The sequence below is a fragment of the Oryx dammah genome, unplaced genomic scaffold (assembly GCF_014754425.2).
Source record: "Oryx dammah isolate SB20612 unplaced genomic scaffold, SCBI_Odam_1.1 HiC_scaffold_8, whole genome shotgun sequence".
Lineage (NCBI taxonomy): Eukaryota > Metazoa > Chordata > Mammalia > Artiodactyla > Bovidae > Oryx > Oryx dammah.
In genome coordinates this window covers 41,772,669-41,789,905 of record NW_024070192.1, presented here as the reverse complement: position 1 = coordinate 41,789,905, position 17,237 = coordinate 41,772,669, and the positions used below count along the sequence as shown (strand labels likewise).

Genomic DNA, 17,237 nt, shown 5'->3' with positions numbered 1-17,237 from the left:
GGCCGGGCTGCCAAGATGTCACCCTTGCCTCAAGGCAAGCTGGTCCCTTGTCTCCGACAAGCCCCTGGCCAACCTCTGATGACCACGAGGCTCCCTATTGCCACATCAGACTGCTCCCCCAGTTTAGGTGGAGAGGCCAGGGAGGCGTGGGTACTTCTTAGGGGGAGGACCAAGCATCCCCATCTCCAGAGGAGTGGGGAAGTGGTCCCTGGTGATCAAGGCAATTGTTCTCATCAATTATCTCCCTATTAGCACTCCCAAGTCTGAACTGGTTACCTTGTCACAGCAGTGCAAGGGATCAAGGAGACTGTCTGGGGAAGAAGGGGCCAGGAGGGATCCTGGTGGGAGAGGGACAGAGCTGCTTTTCCTCCCTTTCCCGTCCTGCCAGTTCTTTAATATAGTTTCCGGGTTTCTCATGAATGAGTGCTAAAGCAGTTGTCCACCATGGCTTTGTGGACTCCGCATTTTGGTTTCATTTTACAATGGAGGAAAAGAGGTCAGAGGGTTAGAGAGGTCAAATGACTTGCATAAGGTTGATAGCCAGGGGGAAGGAGATTCAGACGCGGATCTGCCCTTCTCTTGAGTCTGTGATTTTCCTATTACGTCATGCCACTCTCCTATTTCCAGAGGTATTCTGAGCTGACTGGGACATGGGCCAGGTCCAGGGTGGGTGAGACAGTTCAGGAAGGCCAGGGTGGTAGGTAAGGACCTCTAGATGGTCAGCCATCAAGCCCCTTTGACCTTGACCCCCTTGCATTTGGGAAGCAGGCTTCTGTTAACTGCCTGTTAAGTGTCTGCCTGCTGCGGAGATTCTGAGTTCCTTGAGGGCAAGGACTACGCTGGATCTTAATACTGCCAGTCTCCAACACAGGCCTGGCAAGGAGCAGATGCCCAGGAAAAGCTTACTGAATGAATGAGTGAGTGGCAGTGGACACGCCCGGGGCTTTGATTCTGTGTCAGTCCACCTTTGGGACGAGTTCTCTGGTGGGTGGTAGGTGGAGGAGGGAATGTCCTGGAGGTATCAGATGAGCCATACTCACCCCAGTGTATGTTACTAGCCTCTCCATGTTCCCCCCCAGGCTGTAATAGCACCAGAGACCCCCAATAGGGCAGCCAGTCCGGTCTGGTCCTGCCCTCAGCTCCCCAGGCCTACCTTGGTAGTGGAAATGAAAAGTGCCAGGCCCAGCAGGGGGAGGGAGGCTCTGGAACCTCAGGGCTGCCTGGTGGGTGGGGCTGCGGATGACTTGGCCCCTCAGCAGGAAAGACTGGTTGGCCAGGGGCAGTGGCTCAGGCCCCCCGAGGCCCTCCACGGTCACGGTCTCCCCCTCTCGGAGGCTGATGTTCTGGACCTGCCCATGGGATAGACAGAGCAAAGCAGAAGGGTCAGGCTTCTTTTTACTGATTGAGCTCTGCTGCCCTCAGGCTCCCGCAGGCCCCGAGGCATGGCCAGTCCTCAGTGCCCCGTGGGCATTGGAGCCCCCAGCCTGGAGCTAGGCCCTTCAGTGCAGGAAGAGCTCATTTTACCTCCCAGTAACCCTGTGGAATGGGACCTGAAGTTCAGAGATATTAAGTATACTATTCAAGGTCACAGATGATAGGGCTTCCCAGGTAGTGCAATGGTAAAGAATCTGCCTGCCAATGCAGGAGACACAGGGGACACAGGTTTGATCCCTGGGTTGGGAACCTCCTGGAGGAGGGCATGGCAACCCACTCCAGTATTCTTGCCTGGAGAATTCCATGGACGGAGGAGCCTGACAGGCCACAGTCCATGGGGTTGCAAAGAGTCAGACACGGCTGAGCACACACATGCACGCACCCAGAGATTAGTAGAAGTGGGATTTGTAAATACATCTGGAGAAGGGAAAGGCTACCCACTCCAGTATTCTTGCCTGGAGAATTCCATGGACTGTATAGTCCGCAGGGTTGCAAAGAGTCGGACACGACTGAATGACTTTCATGTCACTTCACTTCTGTTTTCCAAAACTTTTCAACTACAACATATGCTTCCTGTCCCTTCCTTGCTTGAGGCTCAGTTTTCTCATCTGTAAAGTGGGGATGTAGTGGGTGGGTTAAACTAAGTGGTGTCCAAGAGCCTGGCCAGCAAGGTGGGGTCTTAAACATCAGACCCATGAGCCCAGTTTCCCCTGAAAATTCCCTGTTGGATGCCTCACAGGCATCTCTCACCCAGTCTGCCTCAAACTGAGCCACCCTCTTCTCTTTCCTCAACTAGCAGCTCTCCTGGCTCCCTAGCTCAGGGAATGACCTCACTATCCATCTGCAAGCCCAAGTTAGAAACTAGCATCTTGCCTCCTGCCTCATATTCCACATCCAATCAGTCATTCCATCCTGTCAACTGGCCCCCAGCTCTGTTCACTGCCCACTTCCCCACAGTCCTCACCTGTACCAATGCAGCAGGCTCCTGCCAGCCTTTCTGCCTGCAGGGCTTACCCCACTCTTCCCTCTACATCAATATTATCTGAACTGCAGCCAGTGAATAGCCCTGATCTGTGGCTGCTCATGGTGCTTTCTTATTTAAATCCTCTGTGACTTTCCAGTGAGCCCACAAAGACCATAGTATCTAGCCCGAGCTCTTTGCTGTGGCCCTGGGGTCCCTGCCCTGCTTGGCCCCTGATGACTGCTCAGCCTGGTCTTACACCACACCCCTCCCTTCTGATCATTTCCTGTCTGTCACAGGCCCCTCTGCCATCGCTCCAATCCTTAGTCCTTCAATCCCTGGAGCATCCTTCTGGGCTCTATGCCTTCATTCAGTCAAACAAGGATTGGACAGCAACAGAGTCTGCCCAGAGGAGAAATGGTAGTGATAGGATTAGAATAGGGTCGTTAAACAGGTAGCTATAGAAGTCTCAGTAGGAGACTATGGATAGAGTGGGGAAACCTAGGAAACTTTGGGACACCACTGTAAGTTAATGGTCACTCAAGAAAGCTACTGGAACATCGTGAAATGAAGCAGGCTTGCTTAACCATAAAGCCATAAATAAAAGCATGAGACATGCCCCAGGCCATTAGGTAAAGGGGAAAAAAACAACAACAATGAACAACCTTCTACTGTTTTGAATAAGTGCTATGATAATCCAAAGAATTGATGCTTTCAAACCATGGTGCTGGAGAAGACTCTTTAGAGTGTCTTGGACAGCAAGGAGATCAAACCAGTCAATCCTAAAGGAAATCAACCCTGACTATTCACTGGAAGGACTGATGCTGAAGCTGAAGCTCCAACAATTTGTCCACCAAGAGCTGACGCATTGGAAAAGACCCTGATGCTGGGAAAGATTGACGGCAGGAGGAGAAGGGGGCGACAGAAGATGAGATGATTGGATGGCATCGTCGACTCAATGGACATGAGTTTGAGCAAGCTCTGGGACGTAGTGAAGGACAAGGAACCCTGGTGTGCTGCAGTTCATGGGGTCGCAAATAGTCAGACACCACTGAGTAACAGAGCAACAACAATGATAATCCTAGTTTGACCTCATAGGATCAAATACTCTCCTGCCTGATATGAAGGCGCAACTAGTGATGTAAGCCTAACATCTTCTCAAAGAAGGCAGTCTTTCTCCCTCCCTCACTTTTCTTTGATTATAAAATTGTAGCCTACTTAATCCTCAGGGCAGAGTTCCCTTACCTGCCCACTTGCATCTCTTACAATAAATCCTATATTAATAAATCTACTTCTTGCCTATCACTTTGACTCTTGCTGAATTCCTTCTGTAGTGATTCACAAAGAACCTGACCTTCATTAAGTTCTGAAACCAGGCATGTGACCTCAGTTGGAAGATCACGGGTTTCAGATGGGTTTGAGTCCTGGCACTGAGATGGGATCAAATCCCAGTCTCAGGTGAGTGGTTTCAGTTCAGGTGAGTGTATGGTCTGGTAAAGAAGCACTGGATTAGGAACCCAGAGGTCTGGGACCTAGTTCTAACCATATAATCTTGGACAAATATGCCGACTATTTGAGCTTTAGTTTCTTCATCTATAAAACGGCCTGCTGTGAATCTTTGCTACTCAAAATGTGGTCCCTGGGCCAGTGGCGTCAGCACCACCCAGGAGCTGACTCTCAGATGCCGTCTAAGATCTACTAAATCATCCATTGCGTTTTAACAAGGGGGCTTCTCAGGTGGTGCTAGTGGTAAAGAATTCGCCTGCCGATGCCGGAGATGCAGGAGACGTAGGTTTGATCTCTGGGTCGGGAAGATCCCCTGGAACAGGAAATAGCAACCCATTCCAGTATTCTTGCTGGAAAATTCCACGGACAGAGGAGTCTGGTGGGCTACAGTCCATGGGGTTGTAGAGTCAGACACGGCAGCACGTGCACACACGTTTTAACAAGACTTCCCCTGTGATTCCAAGGCACTGATCAACATAGTTTCCAAAGTGAAAGTGTAAGTGTTAGTTGCTCAGTCATGTCCGACTCTTTGCAACCCCATGGACTGTAGCCCCTCAGGCTCCTCTGTCCGTGGAAGGCAAGAGAGGCAAGAGAGGCAAGAGAGGCAACAGGTTGCCATTCCCTTCTCCAAGGGAACCTCCTGATGCTGGGTCTCGGGTCTCCCGCATTGCAGGCAGACCTTTCCAAGGTCCCTAGTATGTTGCTTTGAGGCAGGACTTTCAGGGATTACCCACTTGGGCTAGTTAAGTAGCATCCAGTGAGTCACCAAATCCCTCCTAATCTTATGTCCCAATATTCCAGTTGACTCCTTCTCTCCACCCTTCCGTCTCTATCTTGGCTCTGATTAGCCAAGCACCCCAGCACCCCAGCCCTCCATTGTTTCCCACCTGACCGTCACCCTATCCATTTCCAACTCGTCTCCTGGGCCCTGGCTGTCCCTCATTGGATCATGTCTCTCTTCTACCCAAAGCTGTTGGTGATTTCAGATTGTCCACAAGACAAGGTCCAAGCTTCCCCGCTCACTGTTGACTTCGGCAGCTATGCCAGTCTCTTACCTTCACTGAGGCCACAGGCCATGCTCACTCCCCTCCTCTGGGCATTTGCATGCCCAGGATCCTGCCCAGGAAATGCCTGCCCTTCTTCCTCTCCTGCTGAAGCTGCTCATTCTTTCAGGTCTCAGGGCCACCATCCTGTGCCTCTGAAGCCAGGACAGTCAGTTCCTTTACTTCAGGCCCTCCCCACCTGTCCTCTATCTATTAAAGCCTAAAGGTAGCATTTTGGGTCACAGTGTCCTCTTCACTGGGGCTTCCCAGGTGGAGCTAGTGGTAAAGATCCCACCTGCCAATGCAGAGACATTAGAGTCATGGGTTCAATCCCTGGGTCGGGAAGAGCCCCTGGAAGAGGGCACGGCAATCCACTCCAGTGTTCTTGCCTGGAGAATCCCACGGACAGAGGATCCTGGAGGGCTACAGTCCACAGCGTTGCACAGAGTCAGACACGACTGAAGCGACTTAGCACGCACACATCCCCTTCCCTGGCCAATTGCAATAAACATGTATGGAAAGGGTGAATGCGCGGGTTGCTGGATATATATCACTTGCCAGAGGCTGCTGAGAACAGCGAGGTCCGAGGACAGAGCTGTGCTAGGCTCTGAGCCCCTCAGACTATGGGTGCTGAGAGCAGAGGTGCCCTGCAGAACACCCCTGCCTGGGAGCAAAGACCTGGGGGATCTTAGGGGCTGAAGAGAAGGCCCGAGGCAGAGATGCTGGGCCGGAAGTGCCGCTCCTCCAAGAGCAGCTCAGGGCATGTTTGGGTGGAGGCTGCTGGACCATCTGCCAGGGACAGTCCTCAGGGAATTCCTGCAGCAGGCGGAGGCTGGAGGAGGCCCCCTCAAACTTGGAGATTCTGTGATTCTCGAGTTGGGCAAACAAGACTCACACACGTGGAATCTGTAATTATCGAGAGATGCCAGGCAGCATATAATTCTGCCTTAAGTGGGACTGAACGCATGCAGCAGGAATCCTCTAGGGGAGAGTGGAGGGGTTGTAGGCTGTTGGGGGAGAGAGGCTGGAGCAGGTGGGTCTGAGAGTGCTTCAGGGGGCGGGGTGGTACTAGGAGGAGGAGGAGGAGGAGGAAGGGATGACATCACTGCAGGGAAATTGCTAAGGAAGCAAAGGCAGAGAAATACACATGAATTTAGCATTTTTCCTAGTTCCCCTAAGCACCCTTTTGACCCCAGCTTCCAGTTCCCGACCCTGCTGTTTAGCCAGCAAGAGCAGCAGCAATACCAATAATTACCATTCACAGAGCACCTACCATGTGTGAAACCTTGGATGAAATATTATTTCATCCTCACCACAATTCTATAAGGAAGGTAGGTGGTAAAATCCCCTAAGTAAACAGAAGCTGGGAGAGGCTAAGGAGCTTTGGAAAGGTCGCACAGGTGTTAAGTAACAGAGCCTTCCTTGCTGGAGGCCAAGGCAGCTCCCTCCCTCCCAGCCTCATGGGGGTGTCACCTGCAGACAGATTTCTAGACATCTTTATTCCCAGGCCCCAGGTCTGTCAGGTTTAGCAGGGACGTGGTTTTTGGCCAGGCTGGGATTTTTTTAAAGGTGTTGAGCCGTCTTTACCCTCAGAAGCCTGTTTAGTTGCTAAGTGGAGTCCTACTCTTTTGTAAACCTGTGGACTGTAGCCCTCCAGGCTCCTCTGTCCATGGGATTCTCCAGGCAAGAATACTGGAGTGGGTTGCCATTTCCTTCCCCAAGGGATCTTCCTGACCGAGGGATCGAACCTGTATCTCCTGCATTGGCAGGTGGGCACCCTGTTCTCCCAGTGGCTGTCTAGGTAGTGCTGGCCCCTTGGGTTTCAAGCACCCACTTGCAGGCCTGCCACCGTGGTCGGATGTAATTTGTCACTTGTTTGAGGGCCAGGCCTGACAGGGGCCAGACAGGGCTGGGTGTTAGACAAGGGGGGGGGAGTGATGAAGTCTTGATGTAATTTGCAGGCATCTGAAGAGCTCAGGAGATAGACTGAAATGTCAGCTCTGCTCATGAGGGCTGTCTTCCCACACCCCTAGCCAGTGACAAGAGGGGAGCTGGGGACCAGGCCAGAGAAGACAGAGGCAGGAGGAGGCGAGGACAATTCCCACAGGACCCTGGGCTGTCTAACCCTGCCTGGCTTCCCGAAGACTGGCGGTCAGCTCAAGGAAGGAAATAGGGCTGCTTTGAGGGGGCTGACTGTCCTGACTCCTTCCTGGATGGGAGATGGGGAGGATTTAGGTTGCCCTCTGCCAACCCCAGACTGTCATCCTTGCCTGGCCCCTCTGTCCCCATGGAAGCTGCCAGTCGGTCTGCAGAACACACTCTAATGTTATGACTCACAAGCAGGATCGTGCCACAAGGCTTTGCACACTATCACCTGAGTCTAAGCCTGCAGAGGCAGGCCGTGAGCTCAGGGATGACTCATGTGCAAGCCCCTCCTCCAGCACTTGAGTCCCACCCCCAGTGGCTGACCACAGCCCTTGCTCCACTGCACTCTCCTGGTCACCAACAGCCATTTGTGTACTCTGACATAAGCCCACTGCATGCACGTGCATGCGTGCGTGCTAAATCACTTCAGTCGTGTCTGACTGTTTGCGACCCTATGGACTGTAGCTCGCCAAGCTCTTCTCTATGGGGATTCTCCAGACAAGAACACTGGAGTGGGTTGCCATGCCCTCCTCCAGGGGATCTTCCTGACTCAGGGATCGAACCTGCGTCTCTTATGTCTCCTGCATTGGCAGGTGGGTTCTTTACCACTAGCGCCACCCACTGCGTGCACACTGCTACTGCTACTGCTGCTGCTAAGTCACTTCAGTCGTGTCCAACTCTGTGCAACCCCATAGACGGCAGCCCACCAGGCTCCCCCATCCCTGGGATTCTCCAGGCAAGAACACTGGAGTGGGCTGCCATTTCCTTCTCCAATGCATGAAAGTGAAAAGTCAAAAGTGAAGTCGCTCAGTCGTGTCTCACCCTCAGCGACCCCATGGACTACAGCCTACCAGGCTCCTCCGTCCATGGGATTCTCCAGGCAGGAGCACTGGAGTGGGGTGCCATTGCCTTCTCCTGCATGCACACTACTCCCTAAAATACATGAGCTGGCACATGCGTGTCCACACACGTGTGTTCCCTCGTGTCCACATGCTCCCTCACTCCAACAGGAGTAGAATCACAGTTCTTCCCATGAGATCCTTTACAGTTTTCAAAGCTCTTTCACACCCATTATCCTCTCAGCTCTCACAGAACTTCAATAAAGGAGGCAGGGAGGCTGTGGTTACCTCCACTCTATAGAGAAAGGAATCTTGTGATCAGAGAAGCTGAGAGGTCCTCTTTGAGTCACACAGTGAAGCTGAGGCAAAGCCAGGACACTAGGCCAGGACTCTTGCTTCCTGGCCCAGTGCTGTGCCTTCACGCATGTATCCCAAGCCTTTGCCCCCACACTGGGAGAATTCCAATGAGGGTCCTAAAGGAGCAGGCAGGGCAGGGCTGAGGAAAGGGGTGGAGGATGGAGCTTTTCAATTGTTCCCAGCTGAACTCCCTCTTGGAACAGGCCAATCTTCTGGGCCAGGGGAAGAACAGGGGCTCTAGAATCTTGGGATCAAATCCCAGCTCCGTCACTGACTAGTTGATAGGTCCTTGGGCAATTCACATGACCTCTCTGAGTCCCAGTTTCGTCTGTGAGTTGGGGTTGTAAGGATTATGTTAGATCCCACCTATACGGGCTCAGCACAGAGTGGGCAGAGCATCTGCAGTCTCCTTCCCCTTTTTTGGAGTGACCCGGGCCCCATCCGGGCTGTGGGCCACCTCACCTCAGCTGTGCCAGGGCTCTGCCTGAGAGCACGGTACCTGAGAACCACCCTCTCCCTGGCCCAGGTTCTGAAAGTGAAAGTCGCTCAATCGTGTCTGACTCCTTGCGACTCCATGGACTGTAGCCTGCCAGGCTCCTCCTTCCATGAAATTCTCCAGGCAAGAATACTGGAATGGGTAGCTATTTCTTTCTCCAGGGGATCTTCCTGATTCAAGGATTGAACCAGGTGTCCTGCATTGCAGGAGGACTCAACCGTCTGAGCCACCAAGGAAGCTAGCTGCCAGCAAGCAGGAAACAGGGTCAAGGACCTGAGGTGCCACCACCCAGTCTGACCTGTGAGGGAGTTTCTCAGCCAGAAAAGGAGCCATACTCAGAGGGACTGGCATGGAGGACACTTTTACGTCATCTGGTTCAACTTCCTTTCAGAGAAGGGGACAGAGGCCTAGAGGCCAGGGGCTTAGCCCCATGACTGAGAGATGGGCTGCAAAGGCAGGACTGGGAGCCCAGTCCTATAGCTTCTATGCCCTTGTCTTAACTGATGCTTGTCTGCAAACCCTGATGGCATAGGGTCTGCTTTAGGGATCGGGAGAGGGGCCTAGTCCATGGGGCTAGACCTGCTGCTCCCTTGTGACCCGTCCCCCACCCCCCCCACCCCCTGCCTTCACATGGGCCTTCCTGGAGCCAAGAAAGAAGAGGTTGCTGAGGAATCACTGCACTGCCCCACCACGTATGCCCTAGGGGGTTCTGCTTATCAAATTGGCAGCCAGCCTGGCCTAGGAGAGCAGTGTTCCAAAGGGGCCACTCGGGGCACCAGGGCAGGGATGGTGGGCAGCTGTGCCCAGGCTCCAGATGGTACAGACAGCCGTCAAGCCAAGATGGGGCTGGCAGTCGGAAGGCTCTTGGAATGCCAAGCACAGTGAGAGACATGAGCCAGGCCCAGAAAAGCCTGGAGCCCTCAGGGGAGACTTGCTGCCTGGAGTGGAAATGGGACCCACATGGGCTACAGAGCTCAAGCCCACCCATCTGAAGGGGCTTCTCTGGATCTGTCTAAAAAGAGCCTAACCCTATGCCAAACTCCTGGTCGAAACAGGCAAGCTTCTTCCTCCCTGGCCTTCTTCCTGCAGGCAGCTCAGACCCTCACTCTCGGAGGGCACAAGGAGCACTGTAAAGGGAAGTGGTCCAAGCCATGGGGAGCTGGGCCAGTAGAGATTCTAGAACCCTGATACTGTTCCTCACAAAGAGGGGATTGAAAGGATTTTGCCTAGGGCCCTAGTCTTTAGCCAGGATTCTGGGCACATGGCAGGGGCTCAGCATGGTGCCAGGCTGACCAGTACAGGGCTGTGATTTATGGGTCTTTAAGATGTTCCTCTCCTCCCGTGGCTCCTCCCGTCCCCCTTGCCAGGATTCCATCCCTTTCACCTAGTGTAAGCCATCTCTGTGAACTCATGGAGGGGTAGGCAGGGGCTTACCCACGATGGGGAGAAGCCACAAGCCTAAAGGAGCAGCGGGCCGCCTCCTAGGTGTGCCAACAGTCTCACTCATCTCGCCGCCAATGCCCAGCATGGCTTGGCCCAACATCCAGCTCTGAGCAGGAGAGCATTTTATGCTGACCTAGCCTCCGGCAGGAATGCCATCAAGAAGCCCTGAAGCCCGCCTCCTGCTCCTCTGCAATAAAGTCACCTGTCCAAAACTGCCAGGGCAGGCTGCCTTACCTGTCCTTCCCTCCCCAGGCTTGGCTGCCGGCCTCTCATCCTTCAGCCTTCAGAGCAGATATCGTCACCTCCCAGAAGCGTTCCCTGACCAACCCCCCTACTCTGACTGCTGGCTGAAGGAGTGTGCCCCATCCTAGAATGCCTATGGTCCTCTGTGCTCCCCACTCCCATCCCCAACCGTACTGTGCATTTTGTGGTCATTGGTGGTGGCGGTGGTGGTGGGTTTTTTTTTGATGGTGGTCATCATTTTTTATTTCTGTCTCCCCCACTAATTGTGAAGATCTGTGTCCCCAGAGCCCAGCACAGAGCCTGGCACATAGTAATTGCTCAATCTGTATTTGTGGAACAAATCCATTCATCAAAAAACATTAGTTAATGATTAACGGAGTGACCTTGGGCAATTCCCTTTCCATGATGGCCTCCGTTTTTCACATACCCATTGGGTATTGGTCTGCAGTGTCAGTAATTCTTCAGGTCCCCAAGTGGCCTGTGTGGTGCTCCCAGGAGGCCTGGATAGGAGCCGAAGTGGCCGGCCATGGAAGAACCTTAAATCCTGCTTCAGCGCTGGCTGACTCTGTGTCCCTCCCCACCTCGCCCTCCCTGCCATGGCCTCAGACTCTGTCTCAGCCCATCAGCTTGACAGGGTCCCCAAGGACTCTGCCCAGTGGTGGGGGAGTAGAGGGCACGGCCATCATCTCTTGCTACATGTCTTGACAGCCATTCAGGGCTGTGGCAGGTCTTCCTCTCAAGGTTGCCTGGTAACAGCTTTTGCATCTGATGAAAAAAAAATGTGGCAGAACCAGACAACAGACACGGGGCTTCCTAGGGCTTATGTGAGGGGGTGGGTATCCGGGGTGGGGCAGATGCCTGGGCCAGGGCCAGGGCAGGCAGAGCCCGCAGCATCTCACCTCACTGTGGAGAGTACCAGGACGCTGCCCAGCCTGGCCTAGTGGGCGTCAGTGGGGGTGGTAGGCTTAGGGGGCAGATAAAGCCAGCCCAGGCCTGCAGGGGGGGCAGCCAGCCTGGCATCTGCGCCCCCCACTGCATGCCCCACACCTGCAGCTGGCGCCTCTCACCCGGTGAGCCACAGCCGGTGCCACCACTCATTAGGTGATGATGTTACATTAATTACCTTAATTAAGCGGCACTGAGAGCTAATGGCTTGGGGGTGGGGGGTGTTGGTGACTGTTCCTAATTACCCTCCCAGTCAGACCAGAGTGAGGGGCACAGGGCTTGGCAGAACAGGAGCAAACAGTTACAGAAAGAAGGGGAGGGGCCCACCAGGGGTGGGAGAAGGTGCCCCCTCTTCAGGGTCTGGCTCAGAGACCTGGACCTGCCCACCCCAGAGGGGACGGTGCTGCCCCAGGACAGATGAGCTGGCTCTCAGCCCAGCTCCAGGGGCTCTGGGATGCGTGAGGGACAGGCCAGGAAGGGGAGACAGGCCAGTGGTGCCCTGCTCCCCGCCCAGACTCCTCCTCCGCCCCTTCCCTGGCTCCTCCAGGACCTGCCTGATTCCCCCTACTGGGCTGAATGCCTCTCCTCTCCACCTCCATTCAGTCCCCAGAGTCTCATCAAATGTCACCTCATTCCCTCCCTCCCCCATTCATTGGTCCATTTCATCCATTCAGCCCACGGAGAAGCCAGTCTGGGCCCTGTATTTCAAGGCACCCCTCAAGGAACTCAGAGTCTAGCTGGGGAGGGGCACAGCTATAAACACACCCATTGGAGACAGAGCAATGAGCTAGGATGGGAGATACCCCAAGCTCTGGGGATCAGGAGAGAATTCCCAGGAAAAGTGAGGCCAGATTCGAGTCCTAAGGGAAGGGATAGGAGGATGCCTCTTCTGGGCAAACGGACCAGCAGGTGCAATAGGAGCTTGTGAGGAAAGTGCGCTTGGTCTGTTCATTAGCTGTAAGCTGTTTAATGCAAAGCAAGAGGAGAGAACAAGGGAGGAAACGACTAGAGATGGGCCCAGAGGGACTGGCCTTGATTCAGAGGCCCTTGGGGAAGACGTGGGAGGTAGGATCGATTTCATTTGAGAAAAATGACTGCAGTGTGGGTGGAGGATGGTAGGAGGGGGCAAGCATGAGTGGAGTGACCAGTGAGGCAGCCACTATATCATCAGGGGAGGGATGACAGAGGCTGGACCACGTGGGATGAGGGGGCAGCAAGCAGAGCTGAGTTTGGGAGAGTGTCATGGTGATAGAACTCGGGCATGAGTTGGTGGACTCAGGGAAGAGGGAGAGGGAAGGGCCCAGGTTGCACAGCTCTGGTTGCCCAGCTCCAGGGATGCTGTCTACAAGGTACTGTGGGGGTGCTACTCTAGCTTTCTGATTGGTTGGGGCCAGTCTCTGAGGATAGGTGTAGAGTGTCAAGCAGGTTTAGGGGAACAAAAAGGAAGAATTGGGTTTGGAGTGTGTGGAGCCTGTGGGGCAGCCATGAGGACCCACAGGCTCAGGTCTGGGCATTAAGAGAGAGCTGGTGGCTCAAATGGTAAAGAATCCCCCTGGAATGCAAGAGGCCTGGGTTTGATCCCTGGGCTGGGAAGATCCCCTGGAGAAGGGCATGGCTACCCACTCCAGTATTTTTGCCTGGAGAATCCCATGGACAGAGGAGCCTGAAGCAGCTACAGTTCATGGGGTCGCAAAGAGGCGGACACAACTGAGCAACTAACACTTCACGCCAGGGGAGGGGTGAGATGGTGCAGGAAGGCAGGGGGCAGGGGGCTGGGCGCTAGGTCTGACTCCCCCAGCAGCTGTTCACCTTGGATGGTGCAGCCATGTCTGTCTTTCCCACCTTCACATCCCAGGAGCCAGCAGAGGGGGCTGACCGAGAGGGGCTGCTCAGAGGGTATTTGCTGAAGGGAGTGAGTGAGTGAATACACATGTGAGTGAGGCTCCATGGCTCTCAGAGGCCCAACCAGGCCACTCTAGTCCTCTTTGACTCAGACACGTGGATTCAGACGCTCACCCAATCCTCTGCCCATCCATGGCTAGAGCCCCACCTTGGGCTCTCCTGAGCTCCTGATTCAACCCCTGGGGGAAGACGATGGGCACACCTGCCCCTCCTGCCACCCCTCCCAGCCTCAGCACTGCTGAGTGGGAACAGGAGCTCTTCACTTCCTGATGCACAGGGCAGAATCCAACCACGGTTTAGGCCTATCACCCGACCCTGCTCCTAGGCCCCTTCTCCCACTGATGACCTGGCACATCCCCACCTCCCCCCAGTAATCAGCACCTTTCTGGAAAGATAAGACACTAGCCCCAGTTTTTCCTCTGCCAGATCCAGGTCACTCACCTTGATTTCCACACCGTAGCCAGGGTAGACGGAGATGTAGTAGAAACAGTCCAGGCCGACATCAGGGGGTGAGTTGGAGGCTGTGGGGGAATCCAGAGAGCCCTCTGGGCCTGAGAAATTCCAGCTGCAAGGGCCTGGAAGGCAGGGGGAGACATAAGCTAAACTTAGCTCTGGCAATTTGGGTCCAACTATGTCTGGCCCATGTGTATGTGTGTGTATGCGTGTCTGGTATGCAATGACACTCACCCTTTGGGAGTTCTATTACCCTGTTGAAAGCAGAGTACCACCTTCTCTTGAGCACCTACTGTGTGCAATCTTATCTCAGTTCTTACAGTGACCCAGTGAGGTGGGTCTTCTTATTGCCATTTTACAGAAGAGGCTCAGGGAGGTTAGATAAAATCCCTAAGGTCTGGTGTGCATACAAAGTCACTTCAGTCGTGTCTGACTCTTTGAGGCCCTAAGGACTGCCTCCCATCAGGCTCCTCTGTCCATGGGGTTCTCCAGGCAAGAATACTGGAGTGGGTTGCCGTGCCCGCCTCCAGGGGATCTTCCCGATCCAGGGATCGAACCCACATCTCTTGCATCTCTTGCACTGGCAGGTGGGTTCTTTACAATTAGCGCCACTTGGGAAGCCCCAAGGTCTGGGGTAGTTGCTTTCAGTCAGGATTTGAACCTGGGTCTGGTTCCAGTCCACATGCTCCCTGTGGGTTGGCTCTTGGTGCCAAAGGGCAAGGCAGGCCAGCACAGAGACACAGAGAGAGGAATCCAGAGGGCCCCCAGCTTCCCCATCCCCATCTCTAGATGGGGATCTGAGCCAGCAAGTAACTGACCTGGTGGCTGGACTGCGGTGACGGTGGTGGTAATGATGGTGCTGGTGGTGGTGGTCTCCTCATCGTCCCCTGAAGCCGTGGACGTGGCGACGGTCCCCTCCATCCCGAGCCCTGTGGTCTGGGACATGACCCCTGGAGCCCAGGGCCTGCCTATGTCTCCAGGACCCTCTGGGGTTGGAGTCCATGTTCTACTAGGGGGTGTGGTATTGGGCCTCTCCCCTGGGCCTGGGGTGGGCACTGCCATGCTGGGCCCTGGAGGTAGGGCAGCTGTGATACGAAGTGCAGGGGGCTCTGACTCCAGGCTCCAGGGTCCTTCCCTGGCCTGGGGTTGAGTAGGTGCTGCCGCCATGACTGGAGTGGGGCTGGTGAAGATGGGGCGGCTGTCCTGATTGGCCAGGCGGGGCAGGGGACTCGCTGTAGGTGGGTCAGGCCTCAGCTCGCCCTTCTCCAGCCCCTCTTGTAGGAATTCCTCCAGCAGGGGGTGGTGGTTAAGCAGCTTCAGGGTAGGGGCCGTTGTGACAAAGTGGACACCTGGTTCTGGCTGCTCAGGTGTAGGGGCCGCTGTCAACTCTCCATCCGTCTCCTCCAGGCCTGGGGCCTGCCCTTCCCCCTCCGTGGGGGCCTCCAAAGAGAGTCCTGAAATGATAACAAATGCTCAGAGATTCTCCTCCTGCCCCACGTGAGCAGCAGCACACCCAGTCCAGGCAGTGGGAGACCCATTACTCTTTTGACCGAGAGCCTTGGGGAGCGTCCTCATGGCTGAGAATCATGGAGCTATCGAGTTTGAGAGCTGAAAGTGAGATGATAGCACGCACGTCAAGGACAGCACATGAGAGATCTCTTCCCCCCACCAACACCAGAGGCGGCCATTACTAACCTGCTGCTGCTGACAAAAGTGCTCGGTTGTGTCTGACTCTTTGCAACCCCCATATGCTCGCTGTGGCTTGCCAGGCTCCTCTGTCCCACAGGATTTCCCAGGAAAGAATACTGGAGTGGGTAGCCATTTCCTTCTCCAGGGGATCTTCCTGGCTCAGGGATCGAACCCAGGTCTCTTGGGTCTGCTGCATTGGCAGGCAGATGCTTTACCAGTAGCACCACCTGGAAGGCTAATCTGTCATTGCACTATTTCTTGGTTGTTCTCAGATTCGGCTTCAGAATCCTTCTTAACACAGCACTCTAGGTAGCCGTGCCTGACACCTCAGACGCACATGTTGAACAAATATTTCCAATCCCTAATGTAGTTCAAAGGCCTGCTTTTACTGATGAGGAAACAAGGTCAAAGAAAGGAAATGACTTGCTCGAAGTCAACCACCAGTCAACTGAAGGTCAGAGATGACACCCTTAGCAAGAGTGCAGTCACCGTGACTTTTCTGCCTGAGATTACAGGGCCTTGCGTTCAAGCTCACTTTCTATTCTCAATGAAATTGCTGGTCATTAGTCTCAGGAATTACTTCACACATTTGGGATTTTATTTTAGACTCCTTCATGGATTCATGACGACTTTTTTGTTAGGGTCCCATTACACCTTATTTCTCTCACTTTTCATAAAATCATTTCTTTTGTCTCTCTCGCTCTTTTTTGTCCACCAAAAACAGTAATATGAATAGAGTAAGAGAAGCTAAACTCTGGAGTAAGGCAGATATAACTTCAAATTTGTCACCATGGGACTGTGTGACCTTGGGCAAATAAACTCTCTGAACCTAATTTTTCTCATCTGTAAGATGGGGTTTCTTTTATAGGATTAACTGAGATAATATTGCTTCCCTTTCCCATTTGCTATGTCTTTCTGAATTCTCTTCATCTTTTTTTTTTGACACAAGCCAGATCCATTTGGGTAGGGTCTAAAGTAGGGTCATCTGCATGTCACCCCCAATCCATGCCAGACATTGTTAACTGATGTTGATTGTTTCTTGCTGAGGCCACATGAGACTTCAGAATCCTTCTCAACACAGTTATGCAGGCAGCCACTACCAATTGATTAGCTAGGCTATGGAAGAAGAAGAAACGTGTTTGTTGTTCCTGGTCTGAGGTTGCTACACTATTGATGGTATTGACTTATCTGACCACATCATAGCTGTAGAAATGCTGCAGATTCTTCCTGTGGCCCACCAGGCTCCCCAGATCCTAGACTGTCAGAAAAAAGGTCAATGGATGCTGGCTCCAGATACACTCCACATAGAATTTTGCCAGTTTCAAGAAGGCTGGGAAGATATTCTGATTTGAACAACTCTCAAAATGGCTGCATGAGGACTCGAAGGGAAACACAGCCAGGGTGAGATAACAGAGTCGGCAAGAAGGTTGGTTCCTCTGCACATCCGATGGTGGGGCTGTCATTCCACACCCGCCCCGCCGATTGGCAGGCTCAGGGATGCAGCAGATGGCCTACATTCTGTTCGGGAGAACATGGCAGCTCTGATGTGTTAGACACTTGGGAGGAGGGAGGAAACTGGGGTGGGGGAGGTGGCTGCAGGTCAGAGGGCTCTCTGCTGCTCTGGGTCAGAGGGGTCTGGGGGCCCAAAGCCTTGAGAAAGCAGGACCAGCCCCTATTTCTCAGGACGCTCACTAAAATAGCCCATCTGTGCCCTGGCATTCTGTACCAGACACTGAACGCGGTGCCCAAACTAGATACGCAGCCAGGCCCACACCCCCTGG

The 17,237-nt window shown here is 53.8% G+C and overlaps 1 protein-coding gene across 2 annotated transcripts in view; it reads right to left on the bottom strand.

The window, feature by feature from the left end:
* The window catches only part of SEZ6 (seizure related 6 homolog), a 47,563-nt gene that overhangs the window by 11,520 nt on the left and 18,806 nt on the right, over positions 1 to 17,237 (bottom strand). For both annotated transcript variants that reach the window (XM_040243894.1, XM_040243895.1), the window contains exons 2-4: positions 14,586 to 15,221; positions 13,756 to 13,889; positions 1,154 to 1,349 (exon numbers count right to left, since the gene is read on the bottom strand). In XM_040243894.1, coding sequence (XP_040099828.1) covers positions 1,154 to 1,349; positions 13,756 to 13,889; positions 14,586 to 15,221 — 966 coding nt within the window. The remainder of the gene's footprint in view (positions 1 to 1,153; positions 1,350 to 13,755; positions 13,890 to 14,585; positions 15,222 to 17,237) is intronic.